This window comes from Puntigrus tetrazona, chromosome 15, assembly GCF_018831695.1.
Source record: "Puntigrus tetrazona isolate hp1 chromosome 15, ASM1883169v1, whole genome shotgun sequence".
Lineage (NCBI taxonomy): Eukaryota > Metazoa > Chordata > Actinopteri > Cypriniformes > Cyprinidae > Puntigrus > Puntigrus tetrazona.
In genome coordinates, this window is record NC_056713.1 from 20741800 (window position 1) to 20765591 (window position 23792).

The 23792-nt window shown below is 38.5% G+C and overlaps 1 protein-coding gene across 11 annotated transcripts in view; it reads left to right on the forward strand.

Annotated features, from left to right (window-relative positions):
• The window catches only part of robo2 (roundabout, axon guidance receptor, homolog 2 (Drosophila)), a 366772-nt gene that overhangs the window by 280656 nt on the left and 62324 nt on the right, over positions 1-23792 (forward strand). For all 11 annotated transcript variants that reach the window (XM_043259047.1, XM_043259054.1, XM_043259051.1 and 8 more), the window contains 3 exons: positions 21657-21814; positions 22786-22906; positions 23258-23396. In XM_043259047.1, the coding sequence (XP_043114982.1) occupies positions 21657-21814; positions 22786-22906; positions 23258-23396 (418 nt within the window). The remainder of the gene's footprint in view (positions 1-21656; positions 21815-22785; positions 22907-23257; positions 23397-23792) is intronic.

Below are 23792 nucleotides of genomic sequence, written 5' to 3' on the forward strand. Positions count from 1 at the left end.
AGATAATTAGTAAATACTAGTGCTGTAAAATGATTAATCATGATTAATTGCATCCAAAATAAGTTTTATATATATATAATATATATATATATATATATATATGCATGTATATATTTAAGAAAATGTCTTTATATATTAAATATATTTTACAGACAAAAAATACAATAAATACATGATACAGATTTTCTTCACACTTACTGAAAAGCTTACCATTCTGTCTTTGCAGTGCAGATGTTTGGTCTTTGATAGATCAAACAGGCCAGCAGAACTCATTTATGAAATAAATGGCGAGGTGATTCACTTCCTCTGGAGACAACAGTATTTAGTACCGTCACCTGGGGCCGAGAGAGATAAAGAGCAAATGAGCAAGAGAGAGAGTGAGAGAGTTGCCCAAATGGACCCACCTAAACTCCACCATCCTTCATTCTGATGACTGGTGATTTGGGCGTAGAAAGGGCGGGTGAGTTTGTGCCTGCTCATAGAGAGGCTTGGCCCAGAATTCACATCATGATGGATAGAAGGTGTTTGGAGAAGAAAAAGAGACAGGTTCACCCTGTAGCCATAGTGAGGGGCAAACGATTTAGATTGACGGAAGGACAGTGAAGAAAGCAATGGATGATAGATGATGAAGAGAATGTGATAGATAGATAGATAGATAGATAGATAGATAGATAGATAGATAGATAGATAGATAGATAGATAGATAGATAGATAGATTGATAGATAGATAGATAGATAGATAGATAGATAGATAGATTGATTGATTGATTGATTGATTGATTGATTGATTTTTAGTTTTGAATGGTTTTATTCAAATACCTGAAACTGGATTCCGTTTATTCATTCAATTCATGGATGGATTATGGAGAGAAGTATGGATGGAAGATCTGAGCAAAGACCAAACAAAGTGCTTCATTTTGAAGTAAGTGGCATCTTCAAGGTGTCAGTTTGAAGCTGTTGGTTCTGTAGCAGCGGGTGTTATGCAGGATTACGTCCAGTTAAGATGAATCAGTGTCTTTTTTTTTGCTCAAACTTGATCATCTTTAGCAACGTTCCCTCATGGGAGCCTTAGATAAGAGTCCTTAGAGTCCTTAGTGCCGCCCGTTTTATTTCACCCAGACTTTCAAAGCGAAAGGACGGATAGCTTGAACTCAATCGATGAAGGGGAAAAGAGAACGACAAGGACAGACGTGCCGTTTTGCTTGCTTACTGGTTTGATGACTAATTAGAGGTGATGCAAGGGTAATAATCCACATTCATACCTTAATAATAACTGTGTTTTGATTTGTTGTGCTTTGTTCTTTTTCAGCGTATGCTATCAGAAGGGCTGTACGCTCTTATATTTATGTTTCAAACCCATGCGTTCATATCGCACACACAGACACACACAAAGAATAATATTTCTCTCTCCGTCTGTTGCCAAGGTAGCAAATGATAGGGTTGGCAGGGGAGAATTTCGTGTTCTCCCCCAAATGTTCAGTCCCCCTTTATCTGGGCCAATCAGACGGTGCCATCACTTACCATCTCAGTCTGCGAGCTACAGAGGGTTCAGTCCTTGTGTAGCAACAGCCTCGAGACTCAGGTACTTGTTTGTTATTTTGACATTGATTGCAACACAAGGCTTCGTCTGTGAATTTCAAAACGCATACAATACTGATGGAGACGGAATCTTATTTGTCAAGGTCCAGAGTTGAATTAATGCATTCCTGTTTTTTAATAACTCACGTAAATATTGAAATAAGCTTAAATAAACATCAGCGGCCTGCATTAAGTCGAGTGTTTTTAAAGGTCATGGATCATAGCTGGAATCGTTCCGCTGCTCTGATTTTTCTTAGACCTCCCATTCTCTCAAAATAATGACTTTCCACAGTCATTGAAATGTTAAAGAGGTAAAACTGTTGAATAATTCCGTCTCTAATGTGTTGTACTGATGCCTAGGTCTGGCTCTGGGACACGGTGCAAAAGTAAACCCTCTCCCTGATTAGATATTCACCCAGCTTCCTGATCGATCTCTCCTCAGCTGTTCCACGGGGCAGAGAGCACAGCGCTGACCCGGACTGCCCTCTCAAATCCTTCCAGGGATTATTTCCAAACCACATTTTTCTTTTCACTTTCTTGTTTTTTTTGGGTTTTTTTTGTTTTCTTTCCTCCTTTCTCTCAATTTAAAGCATACAGAATCCGAGCTGCATATTGTTGCACAGTCTGGCTTGCAAATTTCTTTCATTGTAGTATTTTTTTTTTTATGTATTTTTTTATGAATTTAGTTGTCCTTCTGAGGTACATCTTTCATTTGTTTGTTTTTTATTAGTTTTATTATTATTGTTATTATTATTTACATTATATATATATATATATTTTTGTAATATTGTATATATATATATATATATATATATATATATATATATATATATATATACTATTACAAAATATTTTAGAAATATTTTATTTATTATACAGTTTTTTATAGTATTTATAATTTTTTATTATATTATTCTATCTTCCTTAAATTGCTACCTATATGGTAAGCCTGTTTCCTTCTCTGAAATACACTAAAAATCATTTAAAAGTGTGAAAAAAGCGCATTAGTGAATGTGTCTACCATGAATTCTGTCCGAATCCATAACCTTAATAACCTTGCCTATATGTAACAGTTCTACAGCAATTTCATTGGTCTCACGTAACAAAAAGAACACGTAGCTTCTAGCTAATGACTGTTTGCGTTTCTCTGTCAGCGCTGAAGCACTTTGCCGTCTAATCACTGTCCGGCTCATTTGAAGCTCCTCAGCGTCTCCTTGCTGTGTCTGTTTGCTCCGTCTCCCTCTTCTGCTCTTGTAATGTCTTTCTGCATGAGCGCTGGAGCTTTAAGTGCCGCTAATTGACAGCCATTAGCTTTGACCTCCGTCCTTTTTGTGTCTCTGTCTCTGTGTGGACAGGACAGTCTGTCCTGATAAGCAGATATGGTTGAGATAGCGTCCCCGTCCCGTCCACTGACTACTGGCACGACCTTTGACCTTCAGGTCAGGATGGATTGACTTTGTAGACAGTCCATCGTTAGGGGGGAACGTGTCATCGTTTAAAATGCGCCTGCACCCCATTCGACATCCTCCGGCTGCATCCGTAATATCTATTTGTCTTCATCTGCGTCGAGTTTAGCCCAAGTAAATGCACGCCTGACCTTTCTGAACCTGATGGCCCTTCAGTCACCCCTCCTGAAAACATTTCTCTGCTGCTTCCTCATGGAGACATCGAATCAGACCCAAGATTAGTTAGCAACGGCTGGTATGAATGTGTGGTTGAAATCCATTCAAGCAGCTCCTGACTCTGAGGGCCAGTATATTTCACATCAGTTAGAGGTTATGAAATAACAGAGAGAGGCCCCGTTAATGGGTCTGTCAACACTTCAGGCCGGCGTATGTCTGTTTGAGACTCCTAGAGAGTGTGTTCCAGTACTTTCGTCCTCTCTTGAGAGATTTTGTATGTGTGTCGTGTTACAAGACAGGCCTGTCTCTCTCATCAGCCTGTCAGTGAAATGACTGCCGGTGAAACAGTAGAATAAGTGTATCGTCCTGTCGTATAAGTCTGTCAGCACGAGTGGGGTAATGTTAACCCTGTCTCTTACTTTCAAAAGCATTTCGAAGTTCATCTCGCACTGTCAAAACACCATGACCTAAAAAACTAAGGCTCGTTCTCTGAAAAATGGCCTGAGCTCGACCCACAGGGGCACACGCACGCACAAGAACGTCGGCCTTGCCTTTGTGCTTCATCTGAATGTTTTTTTGGCCCAGGTTCAGATTGTTTAGTGTGCTCGGTTCCAGTAAATCTATTGATTATAAGGCCTCTCAGAACAATGGCTTGGCAGATCCCAGATGATTATTCATCTGAAGTGATTCACGATTGATGTGAAGTATCTGTAGCGTAACTTGTGCTGATGATGAAGATATCAGTCATTGTTCTGAATGTTGACTGTTTATTTAACCCTCTCATTTGTGGGGGTTTTTTCAGTATCTTATTAACGTCTAGTCTGATAGCACTGCATTCAGCACACACTGGGCTATAATAATATGTAATAAAATAAAATATATAATTCATATATTTAATAAAAATCTAATATTTTAATAGTAAAATCTATATTTGTTATATATAAATTGTTAATATTTTTTAAGTTCCTCAGTGCATTTTACCTAAAGAAATTATAGTTAGAGAATTAATTTAGTTTTATTAGTATTATATAAATATTTAGTTTTATTTTCTTTTTATATCATGAATAATATATATATATATATATATATATATATATATATATATATATATATATATATATATATAAAATGTCTATGATGGACATTTACAACGAATGTGTGCGTGCTTGTGTGTGCATGTGTTCTGAGAGAGGTCGGGCCCCTGAGGCCCCAGGGTTCTTTATGTGCAGACATCATGCTGCAGATCCGTCTATAGTACTCTGCTGTGCCATCTCACTCAGCACAGACGTTATTGCAAGGATTAGCCAGCGTGACATGGCAGGCTGTCTGTGATCAACTAGTCCTTCCAACGCAGACACACACACACACACACACACACACACATTATAGGCCTCCATGTTCAAACTAATTCATCTTTCCTTGTCGTTTATTGTTTTGGTAGCTGTACCATGAAATGAGTAGCATGCAAATATGTGACTGAAGCAGCTTTGCATGAAGAACTACACTGATGTATCTAGACACTTCTGCCACGCTTAAAAATAGATGAATGTCATAACCACAACATATCTGAGAACTCGTGAACAGTGAATCTGTTGGTTCATCAGTTAAAAACAAAAATCTGTAATGCAGTGATATTTAGGTCATGTTTAGTGTTAAACCGCTCTACGGTGCCACTATATGCAGTTGTAGTAAATATTAACAGTGCATTTCACTATAGTCTTTACTATAACTTTGGGCATAAATTATAGATTTAATTCATGTTTTATACAGCCCTGTTTTAGTATTGGATCGCGATTACGTTTTAACTGCCAACATTTTCATATGAACCATAAAATGACTCTGAATCCTACACAGAAGCAAGAGAAGGATGTTTATGATGGTTTTTCTGTCTTCCTCTCAGACACATTAAAGGTTAGCATCTACAGCTCCCCTGCCACCGTGCTTAAACATGTAAAAGCCCGCCCCCCCTCGTTTTTACTGTCTGTTTGTTTATATATTTTTATTTTACTGCCGACCTTGATTTTCAGACTCTCAGCAGAGAGTAGCACCACACAGGGACTCACATGAGTCATGGATGCTATCCAGTCATACCAGAAAGATGGTGACATCAATCGTATTTAGTGCTAAATAATCACATTGAAATTGTTATAAATAGTCACTGTTCTCTGCATTTTGCTATCAGGTGTAGATGCTAAATGAGCCAAACAAAACTGACTGAGATAGAAGAAGATTTGGAGTCTTTTGTTACTCTAGTACCGTTATAGTATATGCTACATTTGAAATGTTTTATGCGTTTCGATTGAGTTTCCTATCAGCAGTGCAGCGATGACATAAGCAGAGGTCATAGGCAGATTACAGTTACATTTTTTATACTTTGCATGATCAATGGCACTGAATCATTCAAAAGCGTTTGTAAGTAATCCACCCAGCTCTGGCTGTCACCACCAGGGGGCGACCTGCTGTGTGTGGAACAAAACTGCCTTTTCTAGGTCACTAATATGACCGGGGCCTTCATCATACATAAGTGTTCTTTTCTACTTTTCTTTAAGTGTCAACAATTGCTTAGTTTGTTTTTCCTGATTGGCAGCTTTGACGACTGAGCTGTTGCAGGTTGCATTGCCAGATGCTGGCATCCGTATGATCCGTAGGGATAGTCGGTGTCTCATTAGCATGGACGGCACCCCTGTAAGATTCACAAATCAAAAGAGCATAGAGAATGCATCCGAGCATGCAGAAACTTTGATTCGATCCAGTCATTTAAGAACATATCCTCCTTATAAATTAGAAACACATGGTGAGGTTTAAATGCAGATCTTGGGAGTTGTTTCCTACAAATCTCTTTTTGCTTAAAATAAAAAACTGCAAAGTTAAATTAATACATTTTGGGCCTTCATCATATCCGTCATGACTAAATGTGATTGCGTCAAATGGGTTTTGGAAATACCTGACAGATCTAGTGTTGAAAGTGCCATATTTTGAAAGTCAAATATGATCCAATTACAACTGAAGCTCATCGCCGAGTTGGCTTCATTAGCAACAGCTCACTTAGCTCTTCCAGTTATTTTATATAATGCATTAATAAATCTCTCCTTGGACGTTTTAGTTTTTCTTCTGATTGAGATTTAATTAAAGAATGTAACTTTATTTAGTACCCTGTCATATTTTCCCTGTGAAAGGTGCAGCAGATGTTGAAGGCATCTGGGAATTGTAAGCATTTGTAGCAGGAAACATCTACAGACAAAGAAGCTTGTTATTTGTAGATTAATATTCATACGTTAATGCATCATTCAAAGCACAAATTCCCTTCTCTAGTATATACTGCAGTATTAATATAAACCAATCTGTATTGCATGCACGGCATATACTGTAAAAATTGTTTATATTTTCTTGTTTAAAGACATATAAACATATTTAGACGATATGTGTAATATAAGACAAATCAATCAGTTTTCAAATGATTAATCGTGATTAATTACATACAAAAGAAAAGTTTTTGTTTACATAATGTATGTGTGTGTGCTGCATATTAAATATAAATGTATATATAAATGTATATATATAAATAAACTTACTTTTTTTTTTTAAATTTATATTCATATAGAAATAAGAAATATATATATATATATATATAATACAGTATAATATAGTATACAGTATAATATATATACAATATAATATAATAAGTATCTAATAAATTATATATATATATATATATATATATATATATATATATATATATATATATATATATATATATATATATATATATATTTTATTTTTTTTTTTTTATTTTTTTATTATTATACATTTAAGAATGTAATATATGAAGCAAGTATTTGTATCTCGTAACATGCTGAGCAATTGAGTTTGAGTCCGGCATCATTTCCTCATCCTTTTAGGCAGCGCAATGTTCAGCATAAAATGATTGCGAAAGGCCACAGCTGAGTGTCTGCATGGTCAGAAAATCCAGATATTTGAGTCACCGTTCACCATGTGTGAACCGCTGACGGATATCTGGATTCCATCGAGATCCATCAGGATCTGCTCTCAGCCCCGCTGTCGAGTGTTTAAGTGACTTAATACCTCTGAATCCTGTTTGATTTCATTAGCGTTGGTGAGGAGGGTTTTATATCATACATAATGGAAGGCAGCGAACGGGAGACAGACAGCGGGGAAGATTAGAAGGCGCTCTAATTGCGGTGTGCCTTACACCAGGCTTGGGATGGAACGAGGAATCGATCGGGAAGGAGAAGTAAGAGAGGAGGAATAATCATGAGATGGAAAAGGAGAGGAAGAGGTGGAGAGGCGCGGGCTCGTTACAGGAGGAATGATGTATTGATCGCGTCTGACAGGCTGGCGCAGGACGCATCGACCGTTTGCATGTGTGCGTGTGTGGGACGGAGGTGTGTTGGAGAATGCGCGGGTCACAAGGGCCTCTGCAACATATGATAATGAATATTTTGACATATCAGAAAAAGTCTAGACGCAGTTGACTACATTTACGCTTCTTGTGATGTTTGAATGTTTGATCTAGAGGCTTATTCTGAAATGCTTCAATTTGGTGTTGTGGGCAAATATGTGGATAGCCGATCCTATATATGAATTTCTATGCGAATTGTCAAATGAGAATGTCAAATTTTGAATTAAAATGAGCGTATAGTGAATAAACGAGTGGAGACAAAGGGTCTCACAAAGTTGGGTGATGAATGAGAGTGGAATCTAAAAAAAAAAAAAGCTTGAATGTAAGTTTGTAGTTTTGATTTGGTGCGCATTTTTGGTTACTGCATTGCAGGAAAGGCTAATTTGACTTGTTGATGAACTAAAAAAAACTAAGCTGGAAAGCCCAAAAACGTTATGAAAATGTTTTATACCTTCATAGGTAACATCACTGCACCCCAGTAGGTTTTCATAAGGAATAGAGACACATGAAAGGGAGGTAGCGAATAAAACTTCAGGCATTTGTTGTAAGCAGCAAGATCTTTAGAAAATAATGAGTCAGTAATCAATCACATCCTTAAACTCTCCATATTATCCAGAGAAGTGTCCCTATCCTGATTGGATCGGTCTCTGGGAGCATTAGGACTATTACTCACACTTAACAGGAAGTGAGAAAGAGATAAATAGAGACAGAGTGAGAGTGCAGTTCAACAGGAAGTTTGGCAGGCCGTATGCTCATCTATGAATGTTCCTCAATTGATTGGCTTTATAGTCAGGAACGACACACTTCAGAAGCACAAAAGTGCGTGTAGGATAACCTAACTGAGAGTTATGATCTGTTAAGACCACTTTCCCGAACACACACACACGCTCATCTCCTGTGGCTCCCCAGCTAATTGATTGCCTCATGTTAATTGAAGGCAGGCCTGAGTGGATTCTGTTAATGGAGGGTGAATCGCGTTGGCCTGACAATAAATTGCAGACCTGCTGCGGAGCGATCGGGCAGAAGAGGCCGTGGCATTGACGGAGTGTGTGTGTGTGTGCGTCTGAAATATTTTATTTCTCCTTGGATAGGAATTCCGGAAATAGTCTTTCTGCTCCTATAATCCCAAAAATGAGATTGATGGAGAGGTGTCCATATAAATGAGGACTGTGAACGCACGCGGATATATTCCATTACAGAAGCCGCGGAATCTGGCTGAAAAACTCCCGCTTTGTAATCCGGATCGATGTCTGTCTCTCTGGTGTCCGGCACGCCGGCACGGCAGCCTATTTGCATTTATCCGAGGTAATTGCCGGCATTAATCACACCCGCGTTTACAAAACGTCCTCAGCCATGAACTGATTATGGTAATCTCTGAGCGTTTGAAACCCCCCAAAAGCTGCCTTCAACTACGGATTCTCTCGGACGACTTGAGCGACTTCAATCGGAATTGGAATTCAAAGCCGGAATTAGCCGGCGTAATGGTTTGTTGTTTAGCGGGACGGCTAAAACGGAGCGTCCCAGGCGCACGACGGCTCTTCTGGGAGCGTATTGATGTAAAACATGTCACAATTACCTGCCTCCGTGGCCGCCCCTGCCGAGAATACTAACGGGAATGCTGTCAGGAAGCCGTCACAACAGGGTCACGGGTTTCTGGGACTCCTTTTCATCTCCTTCACTCACTCCCCCCTCCAGCTCGAGAATGTCACCGGCGTCCTTTTCCGAGACCGGACCCGTTTTTTTCCCCATGAATTATTCAGCGGAAGAACCGGGGGCTTGTCCGGGTCAGCGGCTATCAAAAGAGTCTCAGCTCTGAAAACGTAAGGCCTCTGTTTGGCCTCTGTTCGGTCTAAATCGAGCCTGAATAATAATGGCCATCTTTGAAGATTGATTAAACTTTCTTGATCGCTTCATTGACGCTGCGACTTTTTTTTTTTTTTTTTTCGTGTTAAATTTTTGCTCCTGATCAGGGAGCCCACGTTGAGACGGAGGCAGGGCCATGTAAAAGAGTCACGGGTGGGTGGAGGCAATCTCCAAATTTAACGAGAGCCCCCTTCCTTCACCCTTCAGTTTTCCGAGATGGATTTTTTGCTGTTGGTTCCGCTTCTACTGCAGTCAAATGGTTGTTATGAAAAATCAAACTTCATATCCCCCTTTTTCTCTGAGTGCAGTCATTCAAGACATTAGACAGGCTTGCAAATGCAAGAAAATGGTTTGGGGAAATGGCATTGCAGGAAAAATGACTTTTCCGCCAACACAATAGATCTCAACTTCCACCCTTCACTGCAACTCAGCGTTCAATTCCCCCCTCAGGGTACAAAGACTAGCTATCGGATTTGAGGTCCTGTATTTTTTTTGATATATATTTATTTGTTGTTTTGTGTAGCGTGTTTTTGTTTCTGATGGGATGTTTGAAACACACTGCATTGTTTTTCCATTACATTTTTGGCACAGTAATATCCACAGTTATTTTTATTAAACATTATAAAATATATTTATACTTTATATTTATATTAAAATACTGTGTGTATGTGTATATATACATTTTTATTAATGTTTATATAATATGAAATATAATATCATTATATAAATGTATGTACATATTTTCAGAATATATACTATATACATACATATATATATATATATATATATATATATATATATATATATATATATATATATATGAATTTATTATGTATATCTTACAATATATTGTATATTGTATTGTAGTAGTTTGTATATTTTACAATATATTTGTTATTAACTATTACAATAAAGAAAGAAAAGTAAATAAAATAATATTAATAAATACATATATTTGCATATACACAAAAGTATACACAGCACACACATATTATATAAACAAAAACTTTTATTTTGTTAATTAATCTTTAATTAATCACAATAAATAGTTCGATAGCACTACAGTTCACATATACCAGTTGATAGTTAACAGATTGACATGAACCTGGCGATGAAGGTCACACAGGTTTTGTAGAGATGTGGATTTGTCTTGATTCTGCAGGTCTCAGGCTGACACTGATACCTGACTTCAAACAGCGGTGGTGAAAAAAGCTCTACCTTTTTTCAAATCTTTCTCTCCCTCTATTTTTTCTGACGAAGGCAGCAGCTATGTTCACTTCTGCTGAGAGATGAAGCGATAGATGGAGAGGGAGAGAGATTGCCACTCATCCGCCCTGCGCTCTTTCATGTTTCCGTCAGAAACCGAGGCATTTGAAGCAGAAGCAATGCGAGACTGTTTTCCGACAGTCCCGGGATACGTCTGATTGAAGCATTAGAAATTCTGCTGACTTTGACCAAACCTTAATAAAAACCGACCATTTTCTCAATATGATTAAGCGCTTTAAAGTTTCTCTGCCAATCTTTAGCGAGATTTCAACCCTGACTGATGAATTTTCTGCAGTGAGAGATCGACTTAAGTGTGGAAAGGACATGCGCAGAAATGGGAAGTCAGAGGTGGAACGGTGGCTGTTTTTATCTGTGTCGCTCTGTCTGCAGAAACGCCGGGTTCTCGCTCTGGTGCCCTGTATTGAGGGTTATCTGGATATCTGCGAGTAGCAGATAACACACTGACACTAATTGGGTTTTACAGCGGTCCAGCAATGGAGATTCATTACCCTGGGGAACCAGAGACCCGGTTGTCCACAGCTCAAGCACAATTCCTCCTTTTTTCTAGCGTTAACGTGTGTTTGCGCGTCTTGTCTCTTGCTTATCTTTCCCACTGCACCGCTCAAACTCTCGAGCCTTCAAAAAGTCCCGAGGAGCAGAGGCAGAACAATCATGTGGTTTGTCTTTACGTTCTCATGAAATTGTCTTATTCTAACATCGTCCTGCTAGACGTCCCCCCGTTGCCCTGCGATCTGATGTTGAAACGCACAATTTAAAATGTCATTACATCACGCTAGCCTTTCAGTGACCTGGAAGCAATCACAGTCACAGTCTGACCTTCGACCTTCAGATTTAATATGCTTTAAGCCTTGGATATCTCGTATCTTTATCAGTATAGTGTTTTATTTCTAGTAATAAGCAGGACATTTTTGTATGTAATATTATAATTAATCATTTTCTAATAATTATTTGTATGTATATATATATATATATATATATATATATATATTTTTTTTTTATTTATTTTTTTTTTTTCTTAATTATTGTAAAAAGTTACAAGAAACATTTTCAACTAGCATGAACATCTAAAACAAAAAGTAACTTTTTTGTTAACGTGATGTTAATATTTTCACTTGATGCATTACACATTTATTGACAATGGAAACCTTTCAAATTGTGATTTTGAACTTTTCACATTAACCACAGCGGGGCCTTTCGATTTGTTTTCACCCCATCTCCTCTTCGTATCGGTGAAAGCTCAGTCTGTCAGCCACAGTCATGGAGGTCATTAGCCCTGGAAGAGAATGAGATGATGATGAAAAGTAATGATGCTAAATAACAGACCCTCATCAGCAGATAACCATGACCGATCTTGGGCTCTCTGTGGCTGCTGTATCCTCTACAGCTCCAGTTTTATCTTATACTCTCATATCTTCACTTACTATGAGATATTTACTGTTCAAGCAGGAAAAATGCACACGTTTCATATCGTCGTCAGTTTTCAGGGGTCTGGCGTTATTGAATTATCCCTAACAGTGGGTAGATTAGTATTGATGTGGTGTGTTTTTTTCAGTGGATGATGTTAATAGCATTCTATAGGAGGTCACTAACTAAATTGGCTCTGCCATTTAATTATAATGTTGAATCTGAAAACGAGGGAAGGCAGTGTGAATTCAGAAGAGACTCAGCAGGAATCTCTCAGCGAGTGGTGGTTGGACATATTCTAATCTATAAGAATTGCTCCAGCTACAATTACAAAAGGTAAAATAAAATGGCACGGAAAAGCATCATACCTGCATGTAGTTCACCCAGGTTTATTTTATTCTGGTAAAGACCTGCTAGTAAAGAATTCAAATAATGTTTTAGCTGACTCTGTATTTGATTATACAGGGGGTTAGTATTTGCTGACTATTTAATCTATTACTTTTTAACTGTATTTATTTATTTAAGATTTAACTGCACTAATCTGATCTTTTCAAATTTTACAGTATGTTTTCATTGTTTATTTCCCAGATTTTGTCCTTGTAGAAATGAAAGTGGTGCTTTTTTTAATATTTTATCAGAACTTTGAAAACACAAAACTGTGTTTGCACCCCATTTTACTTCTGTACTGTCATGTATTTCCACCTGATTTGATTAAATAGTTTACATAAAAGTGGACGTTACAAACCAGAATGGAGTCTGGTTGCTGGTTGTGTTTTACACAGAATTTCAGACAGAATCTGTAGTTTCTTCTGAATTTTTGAATTGATATGAAAATCAATGGAAACCAGAACCTGTTTGGTTACTGGCATTCTTCAAAATATATTTGTGTGTGTGTGTGTGTGTGTGTGTGTGTGTTAGTGTGTTCAGCAGAAGAAATACATTTATACAGGTTTGCAACATAAATTGCCATTTTGGTTCTTTTAAGAATGTAAATAGTGTCTTTCAGGTACCAATGTCTGCTATGCAGTGCAGCCTTTTCCAGAGATGTTTGTGGAGGGCACCCTGCTGCATTTGCATGACAATATACGCGAACCTACGGCCAGGCACACACATTTCGGCACCGTAGGGGGGCCGTTTCACAGCTAAACTCTGAATCAGACCTTTCTGTCAGATCTGACTGATGGTTCCCTCTAAAACATGTTTTGGACCTAGATCCGCTGCTGTATACAAAGAGCAGCGACGCTCTGAAAGCGATAGAAGATCCGTTCCCACTGCATTGCGGCAGCCAGCCAATTACGTCCAGACAAACACAATTACCTCCCGCAGCCCGTGATGCAATTAACAGCAAGAGCATCGTACAAATGACTCAGTGTGGCGTGGAAAGGGTCGTATGTGGCTTTGTCCCGCCATGCGTGTTTATCTCCACTTTGTGGAGCAGTTCAGACCCAGGCTAATTGTACAGAAATCAGGCCAGATCTCTTTAAGGATTGTGAGAAACCGTTGCAGACAGAAAGAAGCATCTGTTAGGAAGGCACCAGGTGTGTTTTGATGTGTACAGGGATGTGCAGGTTTACATAAACTGTTCTGACAATAAGACGTCAGACTTTTGTTGGATGTGATGCAAAACAAGAGATACAGCTCCGTCACTGGTGCCGGAATAATGTCCTTCTGTTTTCCATCTCAACTCGCTGTGCATGTGTGTGTGTGTGTGTGTTTGATGAGCTGTGGCTAATGTTGAAAAGATGCTGAGTTTGCAAACGTACCAATGAATTTATTTCAAGTGTTTAGCTGTAAAGGGTTAGCAGCGCACTGTCTTGTTTTCTTTCTCTCTTTTGCTTTGCTTCATTTAAGCTGAAGGTCCATTAATCTCGTCCTCCGATGCAACACACACACACACACACACGCGTGCGACTCAACCGCAGATGACTGCAGAAAGATGCTCAGAATGTTCACATATCACATTTCTTCATCTAACTCACTTTTTCAGGCACACACACACAGGCTTCTTTCCATCTATTCATGGCACAGACTGCTGTAAAGGTCATCAGCATATCCAGTGTAATTTTCACTCTTCCTCTCCTGTTAAGATCCATAAAACCATCAATAAATCATTTTTAACGTCAGTGTGAGAGCTGAGAGCTGACTTAGATTTAACACCAGACCCCTGTTACCTCTCACACACATACACACACACACACACACAGAGAAAGAGAGAGAGAGAGATAGAAAGAGTGTGTGACTGCCCAATGCTAAGGTTATTTTATTAATAAGAATATGGATGTAGCAGTCTTGAAGGAAAAAAAAGATAGATAGATAGATAGATAGATAGATAGATAGATAGATAGATAGATAGATAGATAGATAGATAGATAGGTAGATAGGTAGATTTTGCATCTTTGCTTTGCTGTCTAGACAAAGTACATATGCAATGTCATTGTGAGTTATCAGAAACACATCTACACTCACACACACACACACACACACACTCGCTCAGAGGCTCAGCGCTGGTTCATTATTGCAGCGTCTCCAGCAGAGAATTTAATTAAACGAGGGACGCAGTTGATATGAGACACCTTTTCACAAACCACCATCTAGTTCAATTAACTGCAGCAAAGCATTAAAGTAGAAGACTGCAATCAGCGCAAACGACACAGATTTTCTTTCAGCCCCATTGTGTCTGTGCGTGTTGCACATAAGTGAAACTGTTAGCCTGAATGACGCTCTATTGAACGCCAGCATCAGGCCTCTTCGCAGAGCTCCACCGTGGGACTCGTGTTACCTTCATGAGGTCAGCCTACAATGTCAGAAGCTTCTTAAAGGAATAGTTCATGCAAAAACAAAAATTTGTTTCTACCTCAAACTTGGAGAAATTCAGCATTGCATATCACTTGCTTTATCATCTGCGGTGAATGGGTGCCATCAGATAAAGAGTCAAAACAGCTGATAAAAACATCCCAGTAATCCATTATGGAGTATGGACATAAACATTCAACCTTTCGCTTAACAAGATGTTATTTGATTATTGTAGATTATTGTGATGTTTTTGACGGCACCCATTCACTGCAGAGGACCCATTAGTGAGGAACTGATGTAATGCTACATTTCTACAAATTTGTTCAGATAAAGAAAAAACTCATCTACATCTTGGATGACCTGAGGGTGAATAGCCTATTTTTATCTTTTCGTCGGATTATTATTTTAATGAGAAAAGACAAAAAAACGTATTTTATGGGATATTCACATTTTATTTTGCACAAATGCTAAATTCGTAGTTGTAGATTTTCTCAGTGCTTTTTAATGGAAAATCCTTAACTGGCTTTGATTAAATTTCTCTCTTACTGGATGAAGCTCACACCTGCTGTTACTGTATTGAAATGTTGTGTTTGCTCGCGTGAACGTGTTTTCACAATGCAGCTGGCTTCTGTCACACCCAGCAGAGTTTGCGTCACAGTGCATCACTTCCACGTGAGTGAATCCCACCAAAACACATCGCGTGAAAACAGTACAAGCATGATGCAAACATAGCTAATGGGTCATATTTTTACCTCGTGCTATTCATCGTTTTCTTGCAACTGTTATTTTAGGGATGGAGAGAAGCTTTGAAAGGCAGAGAGAGAGATTGATTTCAGCCCATTTCCGGTCTAAACCCCACTCATCTGAAGTGACATGTTTCTTCTAAGACCGTGCAGGCAGAGGAAAAATCCAAAAGGCAGCCATGCTAAAATTACCTCTGACCCACAAAGAAATATATATAGAGAGAGAGTAAATTGACCACAGCTCTGATTCTACGAAAGAGTTCCCTGAGGACGTTTTTCATGACGTTTCCCCATCTTGACAAACTAATTAAAGAGCAGGAGAAAGGACGGAGCAGAGGGAGATCTCAGGGAAGCCATCTCCTCGGTCACATAAAAATAGACCAAACGAAAAGTTGAGCACCTTCATCAAGCGCCGGAGATCTTTGATATCTGCGGAATTAGGAGCAGCCTTCATTTTATTAATCTTTCCCTCTTTCTCGCTCGCGCTCTCCTTTGGAAGTTTGTGCGAATCCGAAGCGTGCAGAAATAGCAGATGAGCTTAGGAGGAGGGAGAAGGGTTCGGCTTTTGATCAGGCGTTCGCCGTAGCAGGTTTCTCACCGCGACGCAGAGGCTTCAAAACTCAGGAGTTGTTCATTACTGCGGATCAGTCTCACCGTACGGCTGCTGGAACTTTCTTTGGAACACGTGGGTGGTTTTTGAAGTGCCTGACGATCTGCTGTGCGTGTGTGGATCGCACTGTTCTCGGCTGGAAAACCAGTTTAGTCCAGTATATGTTTCCGTGTTGGCCAGGCTGGTTATGGTGATTAGTGCTGGTCCAGCTAGCATACCTCTGCTGCTCACCAGTAAAGCATGTCTATTTACTTTCAAAACATTTTTCTTTCCTCTTTCTCTCAGAACAGTGTGATTATGTGTTGTTTGTTTAACACAAAGGAAATGTTTAGTGAAGTGTTGACAGTTCTGTTGCTCTAACAGAGCTATTATATGGCATTAGAATATTTACTTTTTTTATTATGGATGGATGGAGGGATGTATGATAGAGATGTGGATGTATGAATAGGCAGAGAGGTGGATGAATGATAGATTGATAGATAGACACGTGGATGGATGGATGGATGGATAGACAGATGGACAGACAGATGTATGGGTGGGCTGAAGGAGGAATGGATGGATGGACAAAAAGATAGATAGATGAAAAAACCCTGAAGTGCCTCCTTAAATGATTTTTGGAAGGAAATGCGTCTTTAGTTGTGAGGGGTGTTTAATTACCAAGTCACAGTGAAAATTAGCCACCTAGTGTCTGTGTGTATTATGCAAATGAATGCTGTTTTCAGTCACAATTAAGTGATTAGAAAGCCGTCATTCTCTTTTTTTTATTCCGTTCTCTCATCATTCTTCTCTCCTTCTCCCCATCTTCCTCGTTTTGTCTTTGCTTTTCAGCAATATCACAGTAATGAAGCTATTACTTTGAGTGAATTTTAATGAGTTTTTAGCTAACATTTTAATGAGCTATACATTACCATAAAGCCTGGGATTAGGCTAAATTGAATTTGGGAAGTGCACGTAGAGGACAGAGCAACGAGCGGAGAGGTTCATTAAGAGTTAATTATATTGTTTGTGATGAGCTTGTGTTCCGGAGCCAAGGGTCCAGTCGGAGGCGTTAGCATGGGGCGGAAGTCATTAGCGGGTTGGCTAGCGCCAGTCTTGTTAGGCTAACGGTGGAGGTGCGGCTTTCGAAGGCGAGAGGTGTTCGGTTGCCAGTACATACACCTCCATTTGACCTTCTGTTTTTAGGTTAAACGAAACAAATTTTACAGTAATTGCTACGTTGCTATTTTTACACGTGCACCGAAAACAATTTGATGTAGAAAGTATTTTCACAAACAATCTTTGTTTTATTTACAACGTCAAAAAATCATTTTACAATAATTTATTGAATCCCTTTTCGAAGCAATTTTCTTCATTCACTTATAAAACATACTCCTGGCATTTTAATTTACACATTTGAAAAGTAATTTTTCACGTTGTATCAATATTTATAGTCCAGTAAAAGGAAAGTAAAAGTGAAAGGCTATAAAAGTGGTTCTTATTTTTGTGAAAAAAATGGAATGTTAGGATGAGTAGCATATTTAGGTGAACTGTCCCTTTAAGAGCACAAACACACATAAAACACTGAGTCTCTTTTTGTCCCTGCTCACATATAATACATGTTTGTACATGAATGAAGAGTTAAAAAGTGCTGTGACAGAGATTCTCTGTAGATTTTGTACTAGAGAGACTAACGTGTGTGTGTGTGTCTGTGGGATAGAGGAAGCAATGTTTGTGCAGCTGTTAATGCTAGTACGCTAGTATAAATGGTGAAGATGATGATGTTGATGAAGGCTGGAAGTGTGTATGTGTGTCTGGAGGGCTTTATTTGCAGTGTGAGGGTGTATAGATGGGGTCTACAGGGGTCACTGGGGCTCAAGCTCATAACAGGACTGATATACCCTGCAAACAAATGGAACAGCTTTCTTACCCACTGCGGACTGGGACCCATTTTCACATTACTCTTGCCTGTAACTCTCTCTCACACACACACATACACACACACACAGAGCGAGGGAGAGAAAAAAGTGCTATTTTTCTCAAAGTGACATATTTACACTCTTTCATGCGAGAGCCACATCAGACACAGCATCAGCTGTAGTGAACACTTTTGAGAGGCACTCAAATGAAATGCTATCACTGCTTATAGCATGCTGAGAAAACACTCGTCTGTCCGCAGTCGTTTTCTGTACCCCCTCTCTCTCTCTCTCTCTCTCTCTCTCTCTCTCTCTCTCTCTCTCGATCAGTATGTTGTTATTATAAAGTGCAGTAGGAGTGTGATATTGCTCTAGGCCAGTTCTGTGCTGTAATCCCGCTGCGTTCTGACCTTTGCTGGCTCTGATGCAGACACAAGCTACCAGCACTGCAATGCATGATGGGAAACTGTTTTATATGCACACATTACCATATTATCCACTCCACAGGTCTATGTGTGGGATCTTGAAATTATACTATATCATGTTATATATCATTTTATATATATATATATATTTTTTATTTAATGTAAAATTACATTATATTGTATATTATAATATATATTAATCATTTACAATTTTGAATTTATATTTTTAAATTATAAAATTATAAACAATAATGTATTCATCATTTATTTTAAATGAATGAATACTTTTTATTATAGATGGATGAGGTTAACTAAATATTCAGGCAATTAAAGCTATTTTAAAATTACAGAAAACTATTCAAAATTATAAACAATTTAAAAATTATATAAAAATATAAAAATTATATAAAAGTGTTATAATTGTATCATATTATATTTATATTTAAATATATAATTACAACTAATAGTAAAAATGATTATATATCATTCACAACTTTATATGTGTGTATGTATGTAAGATTTTAACCTAAGCTAACATCTTTTTTAAGTAGCTTTTCATCAAAGACATATAAACAAATGTCATATCTATAAATTATCAATACTTCAAATAAGGCATATACATGATTTTTAGGCCGTAGTACAGTCTTGTTACAAGCATTTGCTATTTTAGATCTATAAGGTGCCAAGCATGCAAAAAAAAAAGAAAGAAAGAAAAGACTAGAATATCGGGCCCTTTAATTGCCTTTGGCATTGACTATATCTGACAACTCCAAACACACTTAAGTACAAAGTAGCATCTGTCCTTTTTTTAATGATCCTCTTGGCTTCTTTCCATTGCATCATCTCCTGTTACACTTTTCCACCGCAAACCCTTAACTTCACTCCAAAAGTATTGAAATCTAGCCAAAGAAACTGCAAAGTTGCCAATGTAGCCCAAAAAACACCCCCCTCCACCTCTACCAGCCGTCCTCCAGGAGGAAGAGGAGGAGGAGGGTGGCGGAGGAATATTCGGCAGATAAGCCTCTCCTTTAGCCTCCAGCCTGACAGACAGATGCTGCTCTCGCTAGCATGCGGGGGAAGGAGACGAACAATACATAAATATTAATCAGATGGAAGATCGAGAGGCTCATCGCACCCGGAGAGAGAGAGAAAGAGACATGTGAGAGAGCTGAAAGTCGAGGCTTTTGGAGGGATGAAAATGTAATTATGCGTATTGAATGTCTGTATACGGCCCGAGGCCAGAAAAAGTCATGAAGTTAAGAAATGTAAAACTACACATGCACAGCGCTTTGTCTTACTTTACAGCGTTATTCTCGTTTGAGCAAATCGCGAACTCCTAGGTATTAAACTTCAGCATGTAAGTTGCCCTTGAGTGATGTCTGAAATCATGCAGTGTGTTGAGGACAGCTCTGCTGTTGCTTTTTCAAGTGAGTGAAAAAAAGCCACAGACTTGCGTTGAAGCGCTCGAGCCATATATAAGAGACCAGAATCTCATACAGATTTGCTAGTGTGCTTTTTTGGGCCACAACCTAGCAACCGTCCAGAGTGCCCGTAGCAACAGCACTGCAAAATGTTACAAAATGCTTTAATGCATGGGATGCAGCACTTTACTCTAATCATTATTATTATTATTATTATTATTATTATTATTATTACTATTACTGCTACACAATTATTATTAATATGATTAAGTTTATGTTTAGTCATTAGTTTATAACTACTGCAATTGCATGGCAAAAGTGTTCAATTTAGAAACAACAATAATGATAGTATTAGTAATAATAATAATAAAAGCAATAATAATAAAAATAAAATGATGATGATAATGATGATGATGATGATAATGATTATTATTATTATTATTATTATTATTATGTTAGAAATAACGCTGCAACTGTATTATGGTAAAAGTATTAAATATAACTAATTATTATTATTATTATTATTATTATTATTATTATTATTATTATTATTATTATCATGTTTATTAGAAAACTACTGCAACTGTATCATGGTAAAAGTATTCAATATGACATAATAATAATAATAATAATAATAATAATAATAATAATAATAATAATAATAATAATAATAATAACATTGTTACTAATTATTATTGTTGTTATGATGTTTTTTGGGGGGGTCTGAACGCTCTCTGAACGCTCTCTTTCATAATTATTATTAAATCACTTTAAAGTCATTATCTCATTCATAAATCTTACCTAAGACAAGAGAATTTTTCTCTATTAACACATGATCAGTTGACAGATCTATCCTTTAGTCTCTCACAGGTCAGCGCAATATAATAGCGAGTATAATTACCCAGCTCATTTATTAATAAATTGGACTTGATGAATGTGAAAATGTGTACAGGTGTGTTTATTAATTCATCGCATTTATTCATTGCTGATAATTGGGTGACCTCATGTATGTTTTTGCTGTCGAGTTTATTGCTACATTAGTCATGGCCAGAGGCGTAGTTGGTGATGAAAGGGTGAGCATGGGAGATTAGTTGGCACAGATTTACCCGCCCACCCACCGACTGTGTGTGTGTGTGTGTGTGTGTGTGTGTGTGCTGTTCGTTCCTATGCTCCACGCATATGAGTGACACAGAGCTGGAGGGCACAATATCTCTTCCCTCTCTCTGTTTGTTCTCCTGTCTCGATAGGGAACCCCATTAAGTCCAATTAAGTTTTCCTTGTAGTCACCCTATCAAATAAAACTGGTGCACGCCCTTCTGAAGACAGATGCCTTCACACACAGCGTGATTTACTGCGTCTGGCGCTCCTGTGACCTCAAAATACTTAGCAGAACTTTCAAACAGGTGTCTCTCTGCACCCCTGTTGAAGGTAACATTCGAACACTGCTGGAGCGTGTTAGCGTTTTAGAGGACTTAATGAAATGACATCTGTTTCAACAACAAAAGAACATTTATTCGTGCCTTGGGGATTGTAAGCATGGCTAAATTTGCCAGTTGTTAAAGAACGAGCTAATCATCCTTTCTTTCTCTCTCTTTCAGTGTTACGTGATGATTTCAGACAGAACCCTACGGACGTGGTGGTGGCTGCTGGAGAGCCGGCCATCCTGGAGTGTGTTCCTCCTCGAGGACACCCGGAACCCACCATCTACTGGAAGAAAGACAAAGTGCGAATCGATGAGAAGGATGACAGGATCAAGGTGAGAAATGGAGACTATATTCATATTTAGGGTTGCAAAGGGCTGAACGTTTTCTGAAAAGTTCAGAAAATCCTGAAATGTTTCTGGAAATGTTCTGCCTTTTTTCAACCATATTGAAATTCAGTTTTTTTCAATTTGTGTGGATTTTACAGTTTTTTCAGATTTTTTTATTTATTTCTATTTATTTATTTTTTAGTTTATTATTTTTTGTTACAGTTACTTTTACAGTTCAGTTAATATATTTTATTTAATTAAATACATTTTTAAAACTCTGGGTAAACATAAATCTAAAACAAAAGTCCTTTAAATTCCCTTGCCTTTGTTGCTTTTGCAACAAAAAAACAAACAAACAAATAAAAGTAACGCTATATATTTTGTCACACTCATGGGTTTTGTTTTTTTTGCTTTGCTTTGTTCACTAAAGCTTTTTAAAGCTTTTGAAGTTTTGTTTAGCCCTTATTTTGTTTAGTTTTTAGCCCTTGTTTTACTTTGTTTTCTAAAGGCTTTTGTTTTGTTTTGTTTTGTTTTGTTTTGTTTTGTTTTGTTTTGTTTTGTTTTGTTTTGTTTTGTTTTGTTTTGTTTTGTTTACAATCACTTGCTAAATGGCTTTGCAAAACCCCCCCAAAAAGTTGAAAACGTTTATTTTTTAAGGCATTCTGACACTTGGCTGGTCAAATTTCCAGCAACCTACAAAGGGGCATTGTTCACAGATAAATGTTTCTAAACTAATTGACACCTTTTTTTGCAACAAAGAAAGCTTTATATGAGGTGTGGAATTGTGGTTAATGATCTAGCTTTAAATCTAAAACATTAAAAGTTCAAAACCAGCAAAAGGTGAATCATAAACCACATCTATTTTGCCCTTGAGCAAGGCATTTAACTCCAGGTAGCTCCACAGAGAGTGCGGCAGTAACTCACGGTACCGTATGAGTTGACAACAGTTACTGTAATGGTCCTGCCTTCCCCTTCAGATCCGTGGAGGGAAGCTGATGATCTCCAACACAAGGAAAAGCGACGCTGGCATGTACATCTGCGTGGGCACTAACATGGTCGGCGAGAGAGACAGTGAGACGGCCCAGGTCACTGTGTTCGGTGCGTGCCAACTTTCTCAACCACGAAAAAGCCTTAAAATATCCAAAAATACCTAGTCATGCATTGAAAATGTTTACCATCTCAGCTCATAGTCGATGCCTTTGTAAACAAACAAGTTGGAGCGATTTTTCCAGCGTGAGAGAATGTGTCATGTTTAATTCCTCTATTATGCCTGTGTCTTCACGTCAGTCATAAAACATGCTGGGACACAAAAGCGCGTGATACTCTTACACAATACCGCAAATCTCTGTGAGAGCTTCTGTCCGGGATCTGTGACTCGATGCTGAGTCACGGCGAGTGAATGAGGTCTCCTCGTCCCTTACGTCCTTTTCTTGTCTGACTGTCTTTCAGAGAGGCCCACGTTCCTACGGCGGCCCATTAACCAGGTGGTTCTGGAGGAGGAGGCGGTGGAGTTTCGCTGTCAGGTGCAGGGAGACCCACAGCCTACCGTCCGCTGGAAAAAAGACGAAATAGACGTTCCCCGCGGGAGGTGAGACGGGGACACGCTGGCAGAGACATCTGCCAATCTAAAGCATTATTTCAAACGGCTGCTTGCACAGCCATAAGAGCTGTCTGTGATGTAGGTGTTGAGCTCCACGCTGAGGCCCATTTTCAGAAATGCACCAGCTCCGTCGGGAGGCCCCCTGCAGATAATATAAGCCAGAGCTGCATCGTGGGCCTCAATGGCTGTGTTCTTTTGCTCCATGCTGAGGCCCTGAGGTAAAGACAGGTGAGGTTGCAGGTGGACCGGTGCAGGTGAAGCTCTGGCTCGGCTAAAAAAGATGTTACAAACCCTAAGGCCTCTTCTTTCAAGCTGTGATGGTGAGATAAAGAGAGGGAGAAAGGATGAGAAGGCTTTTGACAAAGATCATCCTTCAGGGCATAC